Below are 14621 nucleotides of genomic sequence, written 5' to 3' on the forward strand. Positions count from 1 at the left end.
TTCCATGCATTTCTGGAATTATTATACTTAGCCAGTACCGCCTCCTCCCAGGTAGCAGGTCAGCTCATTCTCCCTTTCTCTTTCTGTTGTGCCTTAGCCAGAGCTGCTGCTGTTCTGGCTCTCGCCCCTGGACGCTGCTGCAGAAGACTGCCTTGGTCTCTCTAGGGTTGCGCAGTTAGACTTCACTGACCCTGTTTTCTACAGTAGCTTATTGAGCATCTCCATCTGCTGTAGCAGTTGGGCACCTTTTGCAGAAATCTCTAGTTGCCCAGTTGATGTCCAAGAAGGGGTTGCAGGTGACCGAGCCTTTCTAGTGACTGAGAGGATTCCCACTTTGTCCCTGAAAGCAGCCACTGCCTTTTGAAGCCAGCCTGCAAAGTTGGGCTAGGCTAGGGCAGATTTATCTTGATTTCCCATTGTTTGCTAATTGATTTCACAGCCAAAATATTTCCTTTAGAGGGTGCATGGAATCTGCTCCATAAACATTAGGACATAGGAGGATTTCAGCCAGGAGATAACTTCAGAGCTTAAAAAAAGAATCAGTTGGTAAAGCCTGAACACTGAAGTTACAGAAGATTAGTAATTCTTTCCACCACTCCCACCCTGCAGGAGAAACCATTCCAAGTGCCTGGTCCATTGCAAGATGGGTGTCAGCCGATCAGCGTCCACGGTCATAGCTTATGCGATGAAGGAATTTGGCTGGCCCCTGGAAAAAGCGTATAACTATGTGAAGCAGAAGCGTAGCATCACGCGACCCAATGCGGGCTTTATGAGGCAGCTGTCTGAGTATGAAGGCATCTTGGATGCAAGGTGGGTGCCTGCCTGGAGAAGCGAGTTGGCAGACTCAGCTGGAGGAGCCTTGTGGCCAAGCCTGCCAGGCGCCTGCAGCATTCCAGCCTCCTGTTGGGCCTGGCAGCAGCTTCTGTAGCTAAAAAGCCTTTCTTTTGGGGGGAGCAGGTTTGAGAAAAATAACTATTGTTTGGGCTTTGATGAGTGGTTTCCAGGAGGGATCTGTTTTGATTCTGTTGGCACACACATAAAGCTTGTTTTGCTACTGGCGGGGAAAAGTGCCTAACTCCTCATCCAAGGGCCGACCTGGTGTGTGCAAATCCCATTTCCTGAGCACCTGCTTTGTGCCAAGCCTGGTCCACAGGCTGCATGGTAGGGCAAGCCAAGGAACAGCAGAGGCCACCAGCCAGGTTCCACCGCTGATAAGTGTGGAAAATCACCTGAGTCTCAGTTCCCTCTTCCAAACAAAGAATTCACACCCACCCAGGGATCAGATGCTGCAGACACTATGGGAGACAGAATGGTGATCCTCAGGAAAGTGGAGTGCCAGCATTTCCTTTCCAGTGTATACCTAAAGAATTGAGAGACATTCCAGGTCAACTGTAAACACATACAACAGAATGTTTCTCTGCCTTAAAAAGGAAGGAAATTATAGCTAGGCGTGATGGCACATGCCTGTAGTCCCCCCTCTGGGGAGAATGAAATTGAGGGGTCCTTTGACCCCAGAAACCCTAGGCCATTATGGGTAACAGATGTACAAGCTCTCTCTTTTCTTACCTCACCTGGTAACGTAGTGAGACTCCTGTTTCTTAAAGCGAAGGAAGGAAATTCTGCCAGAATGAACCATTAGGTAGAAGTGCTCAATAAAATTATCCATTAACAAAACAGATACTGTGGAACCTCATTTATATGTATAGTACATTCAAATAGTCAGATTCAAAGAGAAAGAAAATATGATGGTGATCGCCAGGAGCGGAAGAGGAGAAAGAGTGTTTAGTGGGCACACAATTTTAGTTTTGCAAAATGAATTACAGAGCCAGGTGTCACCATGTCACCTGTAATCCCAGCACTCTGGCAGGCAGAGACAGTAAGAGTCCAGCCTGGGCAACTTAGTGACTTAATAAGACCCTGTCTCAAAATAAAAAGGGTAGGGTACGTAACTCAGTGCTAAGGTCCTAGATTTGACCCCTGCCCAAAAGTTATGGAGCCACATTTCTACAGAGGTTGCACAGCGTTTTGTATATATTTAATATATCTAATATTGCTGAGCTGTGTATACATGGAAGTGATCAGGACAGCAAGAATGGTAAGTGTATTTAACCACAATGAAAAACGAAATCAGCCACCTAATAGGGCTGTTTTGAGATCTGCATAAGCTCAGACAGTTTACCTTTACCACATCTCTGCCATCTGGCCCCTAGTGAGTAGTCAGTAAATATAGCTGCTAAAATCACTTAACTCCCACCCAAAAAGATCTTCAAGGTACAGCCTCGCCCCTTTTAAAGGGGTGGATAGGGGTCTAAGACTGAGAGGTTAACGTGTCCCACATCACACAGCCCAGTGGATGGCAGGGTGGTGGGGAGCACTTGGGGAGGGCAGCTCCAAGGTTATCCTGCCGCTGAGGATCCCCTGGCTGGGGTCCTCACTGGTGCCAGGTATGTCCCCCTGCACCACAGTAGCCCGGATGCCCTCAGAAGCCTGTAGCTCGGGTTACTGCCTCCCTCCCTCGCTCGCTCTTGCCATCCGTTCAGCCTGTAGAAGGTGGGCCTGCCTTGGTATTTCTGACCCAAGTTGGAAGACAGCCAGAGGCCAGCTCCATCAGCTTCCTGGCCAAGTTTGGGAAAGCAAGAGTGCCCTGGCAACACGAACAGGGCCCAGAGAACAGCTCTGGACGGTCTGGACTCCTTCACTGTCACTCGGAGAGTGGCTGGACAGGATCTAGGCGGGGCTGGAGGCCAGCATGCTTCCTGCTCTCTCCCTTAGCCTGTCAGTCACTTGCTGCCCTCAGTCTGAATGGGGTTCTCTGGGCCAGGTTCGTAGCAGCACAGCATTGTGACCTGGAGTCACAGCCTGGTGGAGCGCTGTCATGTGGCGCACAGTAGTGAATGATTGTGAGTTCCCTTGTCTTAACGCTCACACTCAGCCTGGCTTCCGTCAGTTGCTCTACTCTAATGCTCAGGGCTGGCCTTGGTTACTTACTTCATGCTTGGCACTCTGTTCTTCTCTCCCCCTCCTCCCACTGTCCTCCCCCCACTCTTATTTCCCTGACATTGTGAAGCTGGGCATGGTAGCACCCATCTATAATTCCAGCACATTGGGAGGCTGGGGCAAGAGGATCCCAAGCCTGACTCCCACCTGGGCAACTTGATGACTTAGTAAGACACTTACCTCAAAAATATTTTAAAAAGGGCTGGGGATAAAGCCTCAGTGGTGCAATCTTAGTACTGAAGAAGGAAAAAAAAACAAAGTAATAGTGTAGAGGCCAGGTGTAATTCAGTAATAGCGCCACTGCCTAGCATCGATGAAACCCTAGGTTCATTCCTCAAAACTGAAGAAAAAAATCTTAGAAGAAAACATTTAAAGCTGATGTGTGACCTCTCACATCTAAAGAAATAGTTATACTTTAGGGAGGCTCTCCCAAAAATACTGGTATGTGTTATGTATTTACATCGTTATATTAGAATATAGACTTTTGCACACCTTCTGCTTTGTGTGTGTATATATATATATACAAGACTGGGTCTCACTGTGTAGTTCTGGCTGGTCTTGAATGTACTGTGTCAAAGGCATACCTTGGACTCATAGCGATCCTCCTGCCTCAGCCTCCCAAATGCTGGAATTATAGGCATGCATCACCATGCCCAGCATGCTTTCACTTTGGTCCTCTTAATTTCTATATAGGATAGGTAGGAGAGGATCATTATTCTCAATGGCAAATGGAAAAACTGAGAGGAGCATCAGTAACGTAACTAAGTTCACACAATGCAATGGGGCCAAATACTGAGATCCAGACAATAAATCAAGACTCTCAGTGTATCTGCAGTACTGCTGTCACATGATTTAAAAAAAATCACATAAGACTTCCCTAGCTGTGCCTGGTGGTGCACAGCTAGAAATAGGAAGGGAGCTGGAAGCCTTACCTGAGAGAGGACCAAGTGTGGGGTGAAGACAAGTGTGCAGGGTCCGGCTCACTCCTGTAGATTGGTCAGCCCACGCAGCCCTCTGGAGCAGGCCAACACAGGAGAACCACAAGTTTGAGCCCAGCCCAGGCAAAACAGCAAAACCTGTCTTAAAATTTAAAAAATTAAAGGGCTGGGGATGTAGCCCGGTGTAAAAGGACTGAGTTCAGTCCCTAGTGCTGTGAGAGAGAGTCAGTCGCCTAAGGTTTACTTTGCAAGCCATGATTTAGGGCCCTAGCATTGCATTTCTTCCCATCCATGTGTGCTTGTAAACAAGTGAACCCAGAGCCAGAGCCTGCCCTGGCGCCCACCTCACTCTGGGCTGTCCCGTGCTTGCTTCTCCCCCTCTCCACCCTCTTGCTGGGACCCTTGGTGCTGTCCCTCTCCACTCACTTCCTCTTCTTTTGTCCCCACAGCAAACAGCGGCACAATAAACTCTGGCGCCAGCAGACCAAGAGCAGCCTCCAGCCACCTATGGACGACCCTGCAGAGCCCAGCAACTTCTTACCAGAGACCCTGGACAGCACCCTAGCAGACAGCCGGCTGCCCTGCTTGGATGATGCCGCCCAGCCTGGCCTCCCAGGAAGCCCCACTCCAGGGGGGCCCGCACTCCCCTGCTGCCTCCGGAGACTGTCAGACCCCCTCCACTCTTCCTCCGACTATGACACTGGCAGCCCAGTCCACCTGGAGGACCTCGAGAGGGATGCTCTGTTGGAGGATGTGACGCAGCCAGTGGAGGTGCTCAGGCCAGCCCGGCGAGCCCAGGAAGGTGCCGGACTCTGTGAGAAGGGTGTGAAGAAGAAACTGGAGTTGGGGGGCCCCAGAGCCCACAGTGGCTCCTCCCCACAGGCGGAGGATATGGAAAGGGAGGAGGGCCCGAGACCGGGCAGGTCGGCATGGCCCCCCGCCCAGCCTGACAGAAGCCCACTCAACCGGGAGAACCTCAATAACAACAACAGCAAGCGGAGCTGCCCAGATGACTTTGAGGTAGGCCTGGCTCCATGTTGCTGCCTCCCTGTACTGCTGAGCCCCTGAGGTGAGCTCCAGAGGGGCTGCGTGGGCTGGTCGGCTCGTAGGGAATAAACCGAACCCCTGCATGCTGTCTCCACCCACACCCCCATCCTGTCTCAGATAAGCCTCCAGCTCCTGAGAGATACAAAGCGTGTAACACCTGACTTCGGCGTGTATCGGCTCACCGCACCCGCTTACCCTACTGAGACAACTTTGCAACAAATCTCAGAGGCAATATTGTGTTCCCAATACTCTAGTATGAAACGTGACACAGTACCATTACCATCCTTTGAAAAGAGCCAGTAGCCGGGTGTGGTAGCACATGCCTGTAATCCCAGCACTTGGCTGAGGCGGAAGGATTGCCTTGAGTTCAAGGCCAGCCTGGACTACATAGGGAGACTCCTCTCAAAAAGGCAGAGACAGAGAGAGCAGTTCTTCTCAGGATAACAAGTACCTAGTATGTAGTCTTCCAACCTAGGGTGGACGATCTGTAGCAAGCTTAGTGTCAGCTTGTGTGGGCTCAGAAAATCACTCATTGCCACCTCCTGTCTCCCAGTGTCACCATCAGGAAGTGGCCTGGGAGCAGGGCACTGGTTTTGTGATGGGCAGCCTAGTCTCAGCTAGGCCCTGGGGTGAGGAGCTTCACGTGCCCTTGGCCTCTTCTGCCCACCACATAGGACGGCCAAGATTCTTAAGTGAGAGCACTTGGGACACCGGCAGGCACACTCCAGTGGACCTGCTGGTAACCGCCATGGCGTTCCGTGCAAACAACAGTGGGGCATTCATTATCGACCACCAAGTCATGCGGTGTATCCTCCCAAGCCACATGGGAGTTACGGGTTCCCCACTCCTTGCCATTTCCCTCCAAAAGCAAATGCCATTAAAGATAGTGGCATACACTGCTCCGAGAGGACATTGTTGCATGGTTGGTTGGTACAAAGCAGCATGAGTGTGAGCCACTGGACAGTGACCAGGTGAGGGGTTTGGACCGCAGGGCAAGGTAAGGTCTCAGTTGGTCCTTTCCACCAGAATTAGACTGAATGCCTAACATCATCAGGGGAACAGGACCTAGACACAAGCCTCCTTTGCAGTGTCCAGCTTCCATGTATGAGCCAGGGTGTGCTGGGCTGGCTGGGGGTGTAGCTGTGCATTTTGTGAGACAGACGGAGGGCAAACACAGGAGGCCGAAGCAAAGAGGACAAAAGTGTTGAGCCCTGTGCACAGTGGCAGACCAGGAGCTGGCAAGTGCTGGACAGAGCAGGAGTTGCTAAGCCCACGAGGACTGAGAGACCCTGGCGTGGAGGGGCAGGAACTGGACACCACGGTGGAGGGGCAGTGGTTGAGGTGCAGTGGAGAGGCGGCCAGGCACGTGAGCGCCCCATGCGTGCTGTCAGGGCTGTTTCTTTCCCTGACACTGGGAGGCTTGGGAGGGCTTGGAGGCTGGTGAGCAGAGCGCAGGCCCTGAGCCCCCGGTGACCGGGACACACAGCATGGAGCGAGGACCGAAACGTGCTGCTTGGGAGAGGCGGTGATCCTGTGCCCCTCCGGCCCTGTCCCACCCTCCACTGCGCCTGAGCCCCGCACGCTCACGTGTGTCTCTGAGCTGTTCTCCCCCTCTCGGCCGCGCTTGCCTGTTCCACAATGGCCACCCCCTCCCAGAGGCTGAGCGCGCACAGCCCACTCTAGCACTGCTTAGCCTCAGTCCTGCGACTGGACCCACAGCCTTCATGCTGGGTACTTCTTTAGCCCTTTCCTTTTGCTTTGGTGTTTTTTTTGGAGGTTGTTTGCTTGTTGTTTTTTGAGCAGTCTCTCTGTTTTAGTCCAGACTGGCCTTGGGCTCATGGTATCCTGCCTCAGCCTCCTGAGTGCCAGAATTACAGTTTCAGCCCTTGCATTGTTGTTCTTCATTTTGCTGTTTTGCAGTAAGAGAGTTTGAACCCAGGGCCTCTGCACTGATCTACATCCCCAGCCCTCTTTATTTTTATTTTGAGACTCTGACTCACTGAGTTGCTAAGTCGTGCAGGCTGGTGTTGAGCTTTCCATCCTCCTGTCTCAGCTTCCCCAAGTGCTGAGATTATAGACATTTCTCACACAGCTTTTTTGACATATTCCCACCAGGGGGCAGCAGGCCTCCCTGGAAGTTAAGTGGTGCCTGTCTTCAGGCCTGGAACCTGACTCAGTTTAGGTTCTGGGCAGGCACTACTCCATGAATCTGGCTGGAGTGAAGGGATTCTCTGAATGGTGCTCTTAGAGCCCAGCTGTGCTGGATTTCTTCAACTCAGGTTGTAGAAGAAGCAAACATGAAAGACTTCAGTTAGAATTTAAGAAAAATTTCCGCATCCAGAATGCTGGCCATGTTAGGCTTCCACTGATTAGACAACACTAAGGTCTGACTGTAGAACCTAGAAGCCTGGGCCAGGATCTGCAAGGAGGCCCCTCTCTCACCAACGTACACCCACCCAAGCCTGCCCCTCTCCTGCCCTTGCAGTCACTACTCAAGATGATGTCAGTCCTTGGGGCACAGGGCTGCTACTCAGGCCCTACTTAAAGAGGACACTTGGCCTGGAAGGCATCATTCCAGGGTCACACAGCTGGACAGTGTGCCATGTTACCTCCCCCTGCTTACCCTTGGACAGGCTCACCTCCATCACACCCCACCTGCTAGCTGATCTGCAAGGCCCTGAAGGGTTGCCATGCCTGGCAGAAGGCCAGGGGTGTAGAGATACATGTCCTATCCACTCAGAGTCCTAGTGACCAGAAGGCAGGGATTTCCTTGGGAAACAGGCAAGGCATGATTCTACCAGCATAAGCTACCGCTAGCCTTCTGGTCCAGGCCTGTAGGCCCCGTGTTTAGGCACCTGTCAGGGTTCCCCAAACCATTTTGTCCTTTGCCACCTCTTTTGTGAAGACCACAGCTGGGTTCAGGAGCCGTACTGTATTCAGGCTGGACAGGAGGGACTCAGTTTTCTGCGGTGGAGACTCCAGAGAGAGGCCTTCTTTCTGTGCTTCTGTGGCAGGAATGCTCGAGTTTGTTTCTCCTAGTGCTGTGATCTCTAGGGATTACTTTGCTTTCCAGACGAGAGGGCAGCCTGGAAAGGCAGGCTGACAGGGAGGTCCTGGGATGCCTTGCCCTGACCATACTGGTCTTGTAACCAGAGGTTTGCCTGGGATCCCAGGCCCTGGCTTCTGGGAAGTTTGGCTTGGGATTTCTAGTCCTCTCTAACCCAGGCTGTGCATGTTCAGGTGGGTTCCAACAGTTCAGTTTTTCGGCCTTGAGTAAAGGAAAGCATGTGGCCCCAGCTCCACACCCTGCTGATTCATTGCCCTCCAATTTTTTTTCATCCTTGGCTCATGATTATACTGTGTCCCTATGTTCTTGTCCCCTTACAGCATGATGCCATGTTTGGGATCCTCACCAAAGTCAAGCCTTCCTACAAATCCTGTGCCGATTGCATGTACCCTGCAGCCAGCAAGGCACCTGAGGCCTTTAGGGAGCAAACTGAGGACCCTGGTGCTCCTGCCATCTGTTCCCAGCCTGCCTTCCTGCCCCACATCACATCTTCCTCTATGGCCCATGTGTCTAGCAGGTCCCGGCCTCTGGAGAAGGCAGCCTCTGACGCTGCCAACACTCTTCCATTGCTACCACCAGCAGCTTCACGGAGACCAGAGAGTAGTGGCTGTGTGGGTGGGGCTGTCCTAGAGCTACCCCCTAGCATCCCAGAGCCTTCTAGAGAGACCCCAAAAGTTCTGCCCAAATCCTTCCTGTTGAAAAATTCTCACTGTGACAAGAGCTATGCCAGCATGGAAGTGAAGGAAGATTCATTACCCAAGAAGCCAGCTAAGGACCTGAGGCTTCTGTTCAGTAACGAGTCCGAGAAACCAACGACCAACAGCTACCTGATGCAGCACCAGGAGTCCATCATTCAGCTGCAGAAGGCAGGCCTGGTCCGCAAGCACACCAAAGAGCTGGAGAAGCTGAAGCGCCCGCCTGCAGACACAGCGTCTGTCTCCAGGGAAGGTGTCGCCAGCAGGCTGGAGGACAGCATCCCCGAGGAGAGCCAGGAGCTGGCCGCGCTCCAGGAACCACAGCCCCCAACCCTGCCTGGCCAGGCAGGGGGTGACGAGAAATCAGAGACTGTACCCCTGCCGTTGGAAGGAGCCTTGCTGAAGAGCCCCCCGCCCTTCCTCTCCCGCCTGGACCACACCAGTAGCTTCTCCAGAGACTTCCTAAAGACTATCTGCTACACCCCCACGTCCTCCTCCATGAGCTCCAACCTGACCCGGAGCTCCAGCAGCGACAGCATCCACAGCGTCCGGGGAAAGCCAGGGCTGGTGAAGCAGCGGACCCAGGAGATTGAGACCCGGCTCCGGTTGGCAGGCCTCACTGTGTCGTCCCCCCTCAAGCGCTCCCACTCTCTGGCCAAGCTGGGAAGCCTCACCTTCTCCACAGAAGACCTATCCAGTGAGGCCGACACATCCACTACCGCCGACTCCCAGGACGCCAAGTGCAGCAAATCCTCCTTCTTGCACGAACCCCAGGCCACCCTAAGGAACCCAGCTGAAACCTCCAAATCATCAGGGAAATCTGTCCCAGAAAACTTGAAAAGCCCCCTGGGGCTGAGCAAGAGCTGACACCCCCCACTTTGCTCCACTGGACTTGCATTTTCATATGGCCCCTCCCTTAGTTTCATTGTGGGTTCTGATCCATACCTTAACAACTTGATTTGTCTTAAACCAAAGTCATCCAGGCTTCCCTCCCTCTTGCCATAGGAGGAGGAGAAACAAAAACAATTTACAGCACAAGAAGAAAAGGAGAGGTACCTGGGAGACCCAGGAACGATCAGCCAGCAGACACACTCTACTGTTAATGAGAAGCATGTATTAAAGAACACATGCAGATAGGCACACACATCCACAATGTTCCACTTGCAGCAAGCAGAAGAGTCGTGGTGGTGCCATCATCGCCACGGCCAACGTTTCCCTCTGGCCCTCTTGGAAGAACTCTGGGATGGCAACATGAGTCCTACCTCTGCTCTGGCTATGCTCTTTCATTCTTAAAATACAGTAATGACCAAGGCTCATTCCAAGGAATAATGCTGTATCTGAAAGAGTTTTTCCAAACAGGTTTTCTTGTTTTGTCAGAACCTCAAATGTGTTGAGACGTTCCGCTGGACTGCACCAGGCAGGTCACTGCTAGGTAAAGTCAGCAGAGAGGTGCAGCCAGCCCGGCTGTTGAACTTGTGCTGTGCTGAGAGGCAGTCGCCTTTTCGGTTAGTCTTCTATCATAGTTCTCTTGTGGTGGCTGGGTGATGACCATGAGGCCAGCACCCGGGTCAGATGGGGGAATTGGGTGTGATGTTCTCGGCCGTTGCTGGTGGGGAAGCGTACAGCAGGCCTGGTGGGGCACGCCAGAGCATCGTAGAGCCGAATCTGCTGTGAACCAGATGAGTTGTGTCTTAAGTTCGGGGAACGCTGGTGCGGTAGCTCTGGGATTGAACTGTCCTGCCAGAAGCCCTGATCTTCAGGCTTAGTAGGTCCGTCTACTGTTTGGAAAGCAAAAGGGATGTCAGGGCAAGATTCTCATGGGCCCTACTCCAGGAGCCACCTGGGCAGCTTCTCTGAGCACAGTGAGACTGATGAAAGCGTCACAAGTGTTTACAGGTGTCCCTCCCTGCGCAGAAAGTGCTGCCTCCTCTTTCTGCAGCTCCACCTAGCAGCAGTAACGGAGTAGAGGATGCTGTTGCCCAAGCCTCAGCTTTAGGTAGCACCTTCAAGAACCAGGTAAGCGCAGGGTGGCTTGCAGGTGGGGCTTAAATCCCGGGCTCACCTGATGTCTGCTAGGAGGGTAGACTACTAAAATATTTTGAAGGAAGAGAAGCAGCTCTGGAGAAAGGGAGAAGCACTTGATTCAGGGCTCTGCAAACTGTGAAACACAGCCCCTGTGGTCTAAGAATGGTTTTTACATCTTTAAAGGGTTATAAAAAATAAAATAATATGCAAGAGAGTCCGTACAGCACCTTAGATATTTACAGACAGTCCTTTATAGGCCTTTGCCGCCTGTGGACCTGCAGAAAGAAGGCAAATTCAAAAGCCTGCTGTGTCTCATGGACACCTCAGGGCAGACCTTGCCCTCCTCCCAACTCCGGGCCTTGCCAGCTCCCCCTACCCCACGCCGTACCTCTCTTGTGCATGTATGTGGGGAACACAGAAGCACCTTGCCCTCTGCTGAATCAGTCCAGTAAGCTCAGTGAAACCAGAAAGCATTCAAGCGCCAGCCACATTTGGAAAGCAGATGCATGAGTTGCCATCTTCCATGGGCAAGAACTGGGCCCCCACAGCTGCTGCTCTAGAGAGCACCCAGGCAGGGTCTCCAGCAAGAAGACTGTTTCCTGTTTGAACTAGTGTAGAGGGTTTTGGCAAACACCGTCTCTAAGAGCTTTTGCTCCTGGCATGATTTTTTAAAAATATATGCCACTATTTCATAGGAATTTGTTTTCCCACTAGTGTCAATTGAAATCACCTTACAAGGGGATTATCCACTTATTCCTGAAGCCCTATGGGGTTCCCCCTTCTTCCTCAGCCAACAAAAGCATATTTTCAAAAAACTATCAAGTTCAGTTATGTTTTGCCAAATTAAATTTCATGCAGATCAATTTTTGGTCAAAATAATCCTTTAAATTCGATGATGATAGACTTCTGTTGATCTTTTAAACATCTGTGTAGCAGAGTGTTACAGTTTTGAAAACTTTAATTTTGAAAGCTATAATTTTTCTTGTCCAGTAAGGAGTAGGGGCGAGGAAGATTGTAAATATAAGTGGGTCCTTGGCAAACTTACTGGTTCTTTTTTAGAAGCATAGCTGGTATATCATCTAACATCCAGGCAGACCAGGGCCCTGGTCCCCATCAGCAGAGCTGGTGAAACATTCTGGGTTTTTTGATGGTTCTGAAGATTGTTCTGAGAGACTTGGACCCATTGCCTGTGAACATGACGGTTTTAAAGCATTAGGTTACCCAGGCGAAAGCATTCTGATAACCTAGGGGCGCTTTGGCACAAAGTCATGCTGGTAATCAGAAGGGAAAAAAGTTTGTTTCTTAAGACATGTCATAGCTTGGCTGGTGCTTTTTGTATGTAACTTTAGGTGACAAGGAAAATTTCAAATGTAAGTGGCGCAGAGAATTCATAGATAGTGCTGTACAAGTCATTAATTTGGTGACTGTCGCCCTCACTGATGCCTTTGTTTATGTAAGGGGAAAGGAATATTTGCTAATCTGCCCAACACTGTACTGGGCTGCTTTTCATCCCCCTGCCTACCGTGACTGATCCAGCATCCAGAAGTGAGCCTGAACTTTGCCACAGTCTTGTCTCGCATTGATACAGAGGTGATCTTGTTAAGCAGAAGGGGGAAACTGATCACAGAAGAAAGACCAGGCTGCCCTCTCACCATAATCTTGAAAGTGCCAATTTCCATTTCTTTCTCTTGAGTTGTCTCAGAGATCTCCAGAAATGTCCCTTGTTGCACCTAACTTTCCATGAGCACAGTTTCTTCCTCTGTGCATTCCCTGCCTTGCTCCCTGTGCATGGTCCCCCGCCTGGGGAGCAGGTGTCTGCGGGGTAGCAGGCCTTCTCCACTGCACCCTGTTGCTCACTCGTGTGTTACCCACCAGGTACACAGAGGCTGCAGTGTCCAGACTCCGTTCTTTTCCACCTACCCTACCCCACTCTCTCCAGCTCAAAAGCATTCCAGTCATGTCTGAAGCCCTCCCACCATATCCTAGCCCAGAGGATACCGCAGAGTGGGGCTGAGCACGAACAGAACAGACCTTCAGGGCACTCCCATGCAGTACTTCTGCATCCTGTCTCAGGGCCAAAGGCTCTGGACTTCCCAGGGCTATTTTTGTTCCCCTGCAGAAACAAATGCTGCAGCATTTAGTGAAGGTATTAGGTAACTTAGCCCAAAGTACTGAAGGGAAAGGAATTGCTGTTAGCTGGGAACTCTTGGTGCCGAGTTCATTTACTCAGCCCAACTAGTTAGCTGGCCACCCAGCAACCAACCACATACACACCCGAGGGCAACCGTTTCACCTTTGGCAAGAAAGCTGTGTAGATCAGAAACTTGGTGTCATCTGGACAGCACAAACCCGGTTCACTTGTCCTGGTTCCACCCTCCAAGTTCCTGCTAACGTTAAAGGCAAAAGGAAGGTCCCTGATTTACTCCTGTGCGTAGCCACTTGCTTTGTTACTGTCTGCTCTGCAGTTGACTGAGTCTGCTCTGCATGCATATATTATATATGCATATATATGTTTTAGTATATGCATTATATATATATTGAGTATAACTTGAATCAAATTATCATGTGACCATTTCTCTCATCCACATACCTGCTGTGTCCCCCAAGCTACAAAGGGATCCCCTAGACCCATCTGGAAGGGCGCTGCCCAGTGCAGGCCCCAAGTCCATCTGAAGACATGGGTGTCTCGCTCCTATCTGGCAGTTGGGCTGCCACTCGGCCTTCAGCCCTGCTGTGAACTAACCAGACCGCCCAGCCTTTGCTTCCCTGACCCAGGCGTTTGCTGTATGAGAAGAGAGCTGCTCCCCCTTCTTTCCTACACTGTAATTATTGTTTTACAATTGAGTGCCTTAATAATGGTTTACAAATACTGTGTATTTATGCAAACTGTAAAACTCATCTTCAGTGATTGGGGACTTCGTGTTGTCCACAGAAGGTGGTCGTAGGGCTTGAGTTCGTCCTTCTCCAGACTTGGGTTGGTTTTGCTATGCAGTTTGGCCTTGTATGTCCACAGCTACTCCAAGGAGCCTCTGGACACAGCACTGGTTGTTCCTGCAGGCCAGGCCGCCATCGCCTGACACTGCATCCTTTGGTGGCCAGTGGAAAAACGCAGTTTCATTTGCCACCCAGCTGGGAAGTGGTGCAGGCCCAGCGGCCCTGTGAACTCCAGCCCCTCCCCTCACCCATCGCCCATCACTCCATTTGTGCTCTTGTTTAATAGAGGTCAGGTACCACCCACGCTACCCTATTTTTCCTCTCTGTTAGTGTCCTGAGCTGTTTTGCAACAAAATATAGGTACAGATCACTTCTCCTGCCCCATCTAGGCGCTCCATCAGACAAGTTGCTCTTTGGTTTTTCAGAAGCTACAGGTGGGTTCCCATGTGTTGCGTTACAGTGTCAATGATTTTTTTAAATTGTTGTCTTCTTGTTTTTTATATTATATATTTAAAAGGCAGTATCTTTTGTACTGTGAATTTGCAGTAGAAGATGCATAATGCACTTTTTTTTTTTACTTCTGTTGGTCTGTATTGTATATAATCTGTGCTTCTTGTGATGAAAATAAACTTTTTCTTTATAAATGCTTAATGACTAACTTTGTACAAGAAGAATCTACCTCTTTGGCCCTTTCCAAGACAAGACTGATATATCATTATCATCCTTACTGAGCACCTACTATGTGCTAAGCTCTGAGTTAGACCAAAGAAATAGCCAAAGCAGGGTGGGGGAGGTGGAGATTTAGCTGAGCAGCCTAAGTACCTGCCTGGCAAGTGTAAGGTCATGAGTTCAGTCCCCGTACCAAAAAAAAAAAAAAAAAAAAAAATAGCCAAAGGGAGAGATGTTAGTTCCTCCCAG

At 50.8% G+C, this 14621-nt stretch overlaps 1 protein-coding gene across 11 annotated transcripts in view; it reads left to right on the forward strand.

Moving 5' to 3' along the window:
• Ssh1 (slingshot protein phosphatase 1) overlaps nucleotides 1-14347 on the forward strand; it is a 67925-nt gene extending 53578 nt beyond the window's left edge. For all 11 annotated transcript variants that reach the window (XM_063225795.1, XM_063225796.1, XM_063225790.1 and 8 more), the window contains 3 exons: nucleotides 610-810; nucleotides 4385-4955; nucleotides 8370-14347. In XM_063225795.1, coding sequence (XP_063081865.1) covers nucleotides 610-810; nucleotides 4385-4955; nucleotides 8370-9611 — 2014 coding nt within the window. In that variant the 3' untranslated portion in view covers nucleotides 9612-14347. The remainder of the gene's footprint in view (nucleotides 1-609; nucleotides 811-4384; nucleotides 4956-8369) is intronic.
• The last annotated feature ends 274 nt before the right edge of the window (nucleotides 14348-14621 follow it).

The sequence above is a fragment of the Cavia porcellus genome, unplaced genomic scaffold, assembly GCF_034190915.1.
Source record: "Cavia porcellus strain 051 isolate PalLab524CR breed Dunkin Hartley unplaced genomic scaffold, mCavPor4.1 scaffold_16, whole genome shotgun sequence".
Lineage (NCBI taxonomy): Eukaryota > Metazoa > Chordata > Mammalia > Rodentia > Caviidae > Cavia > Cavia porcellus.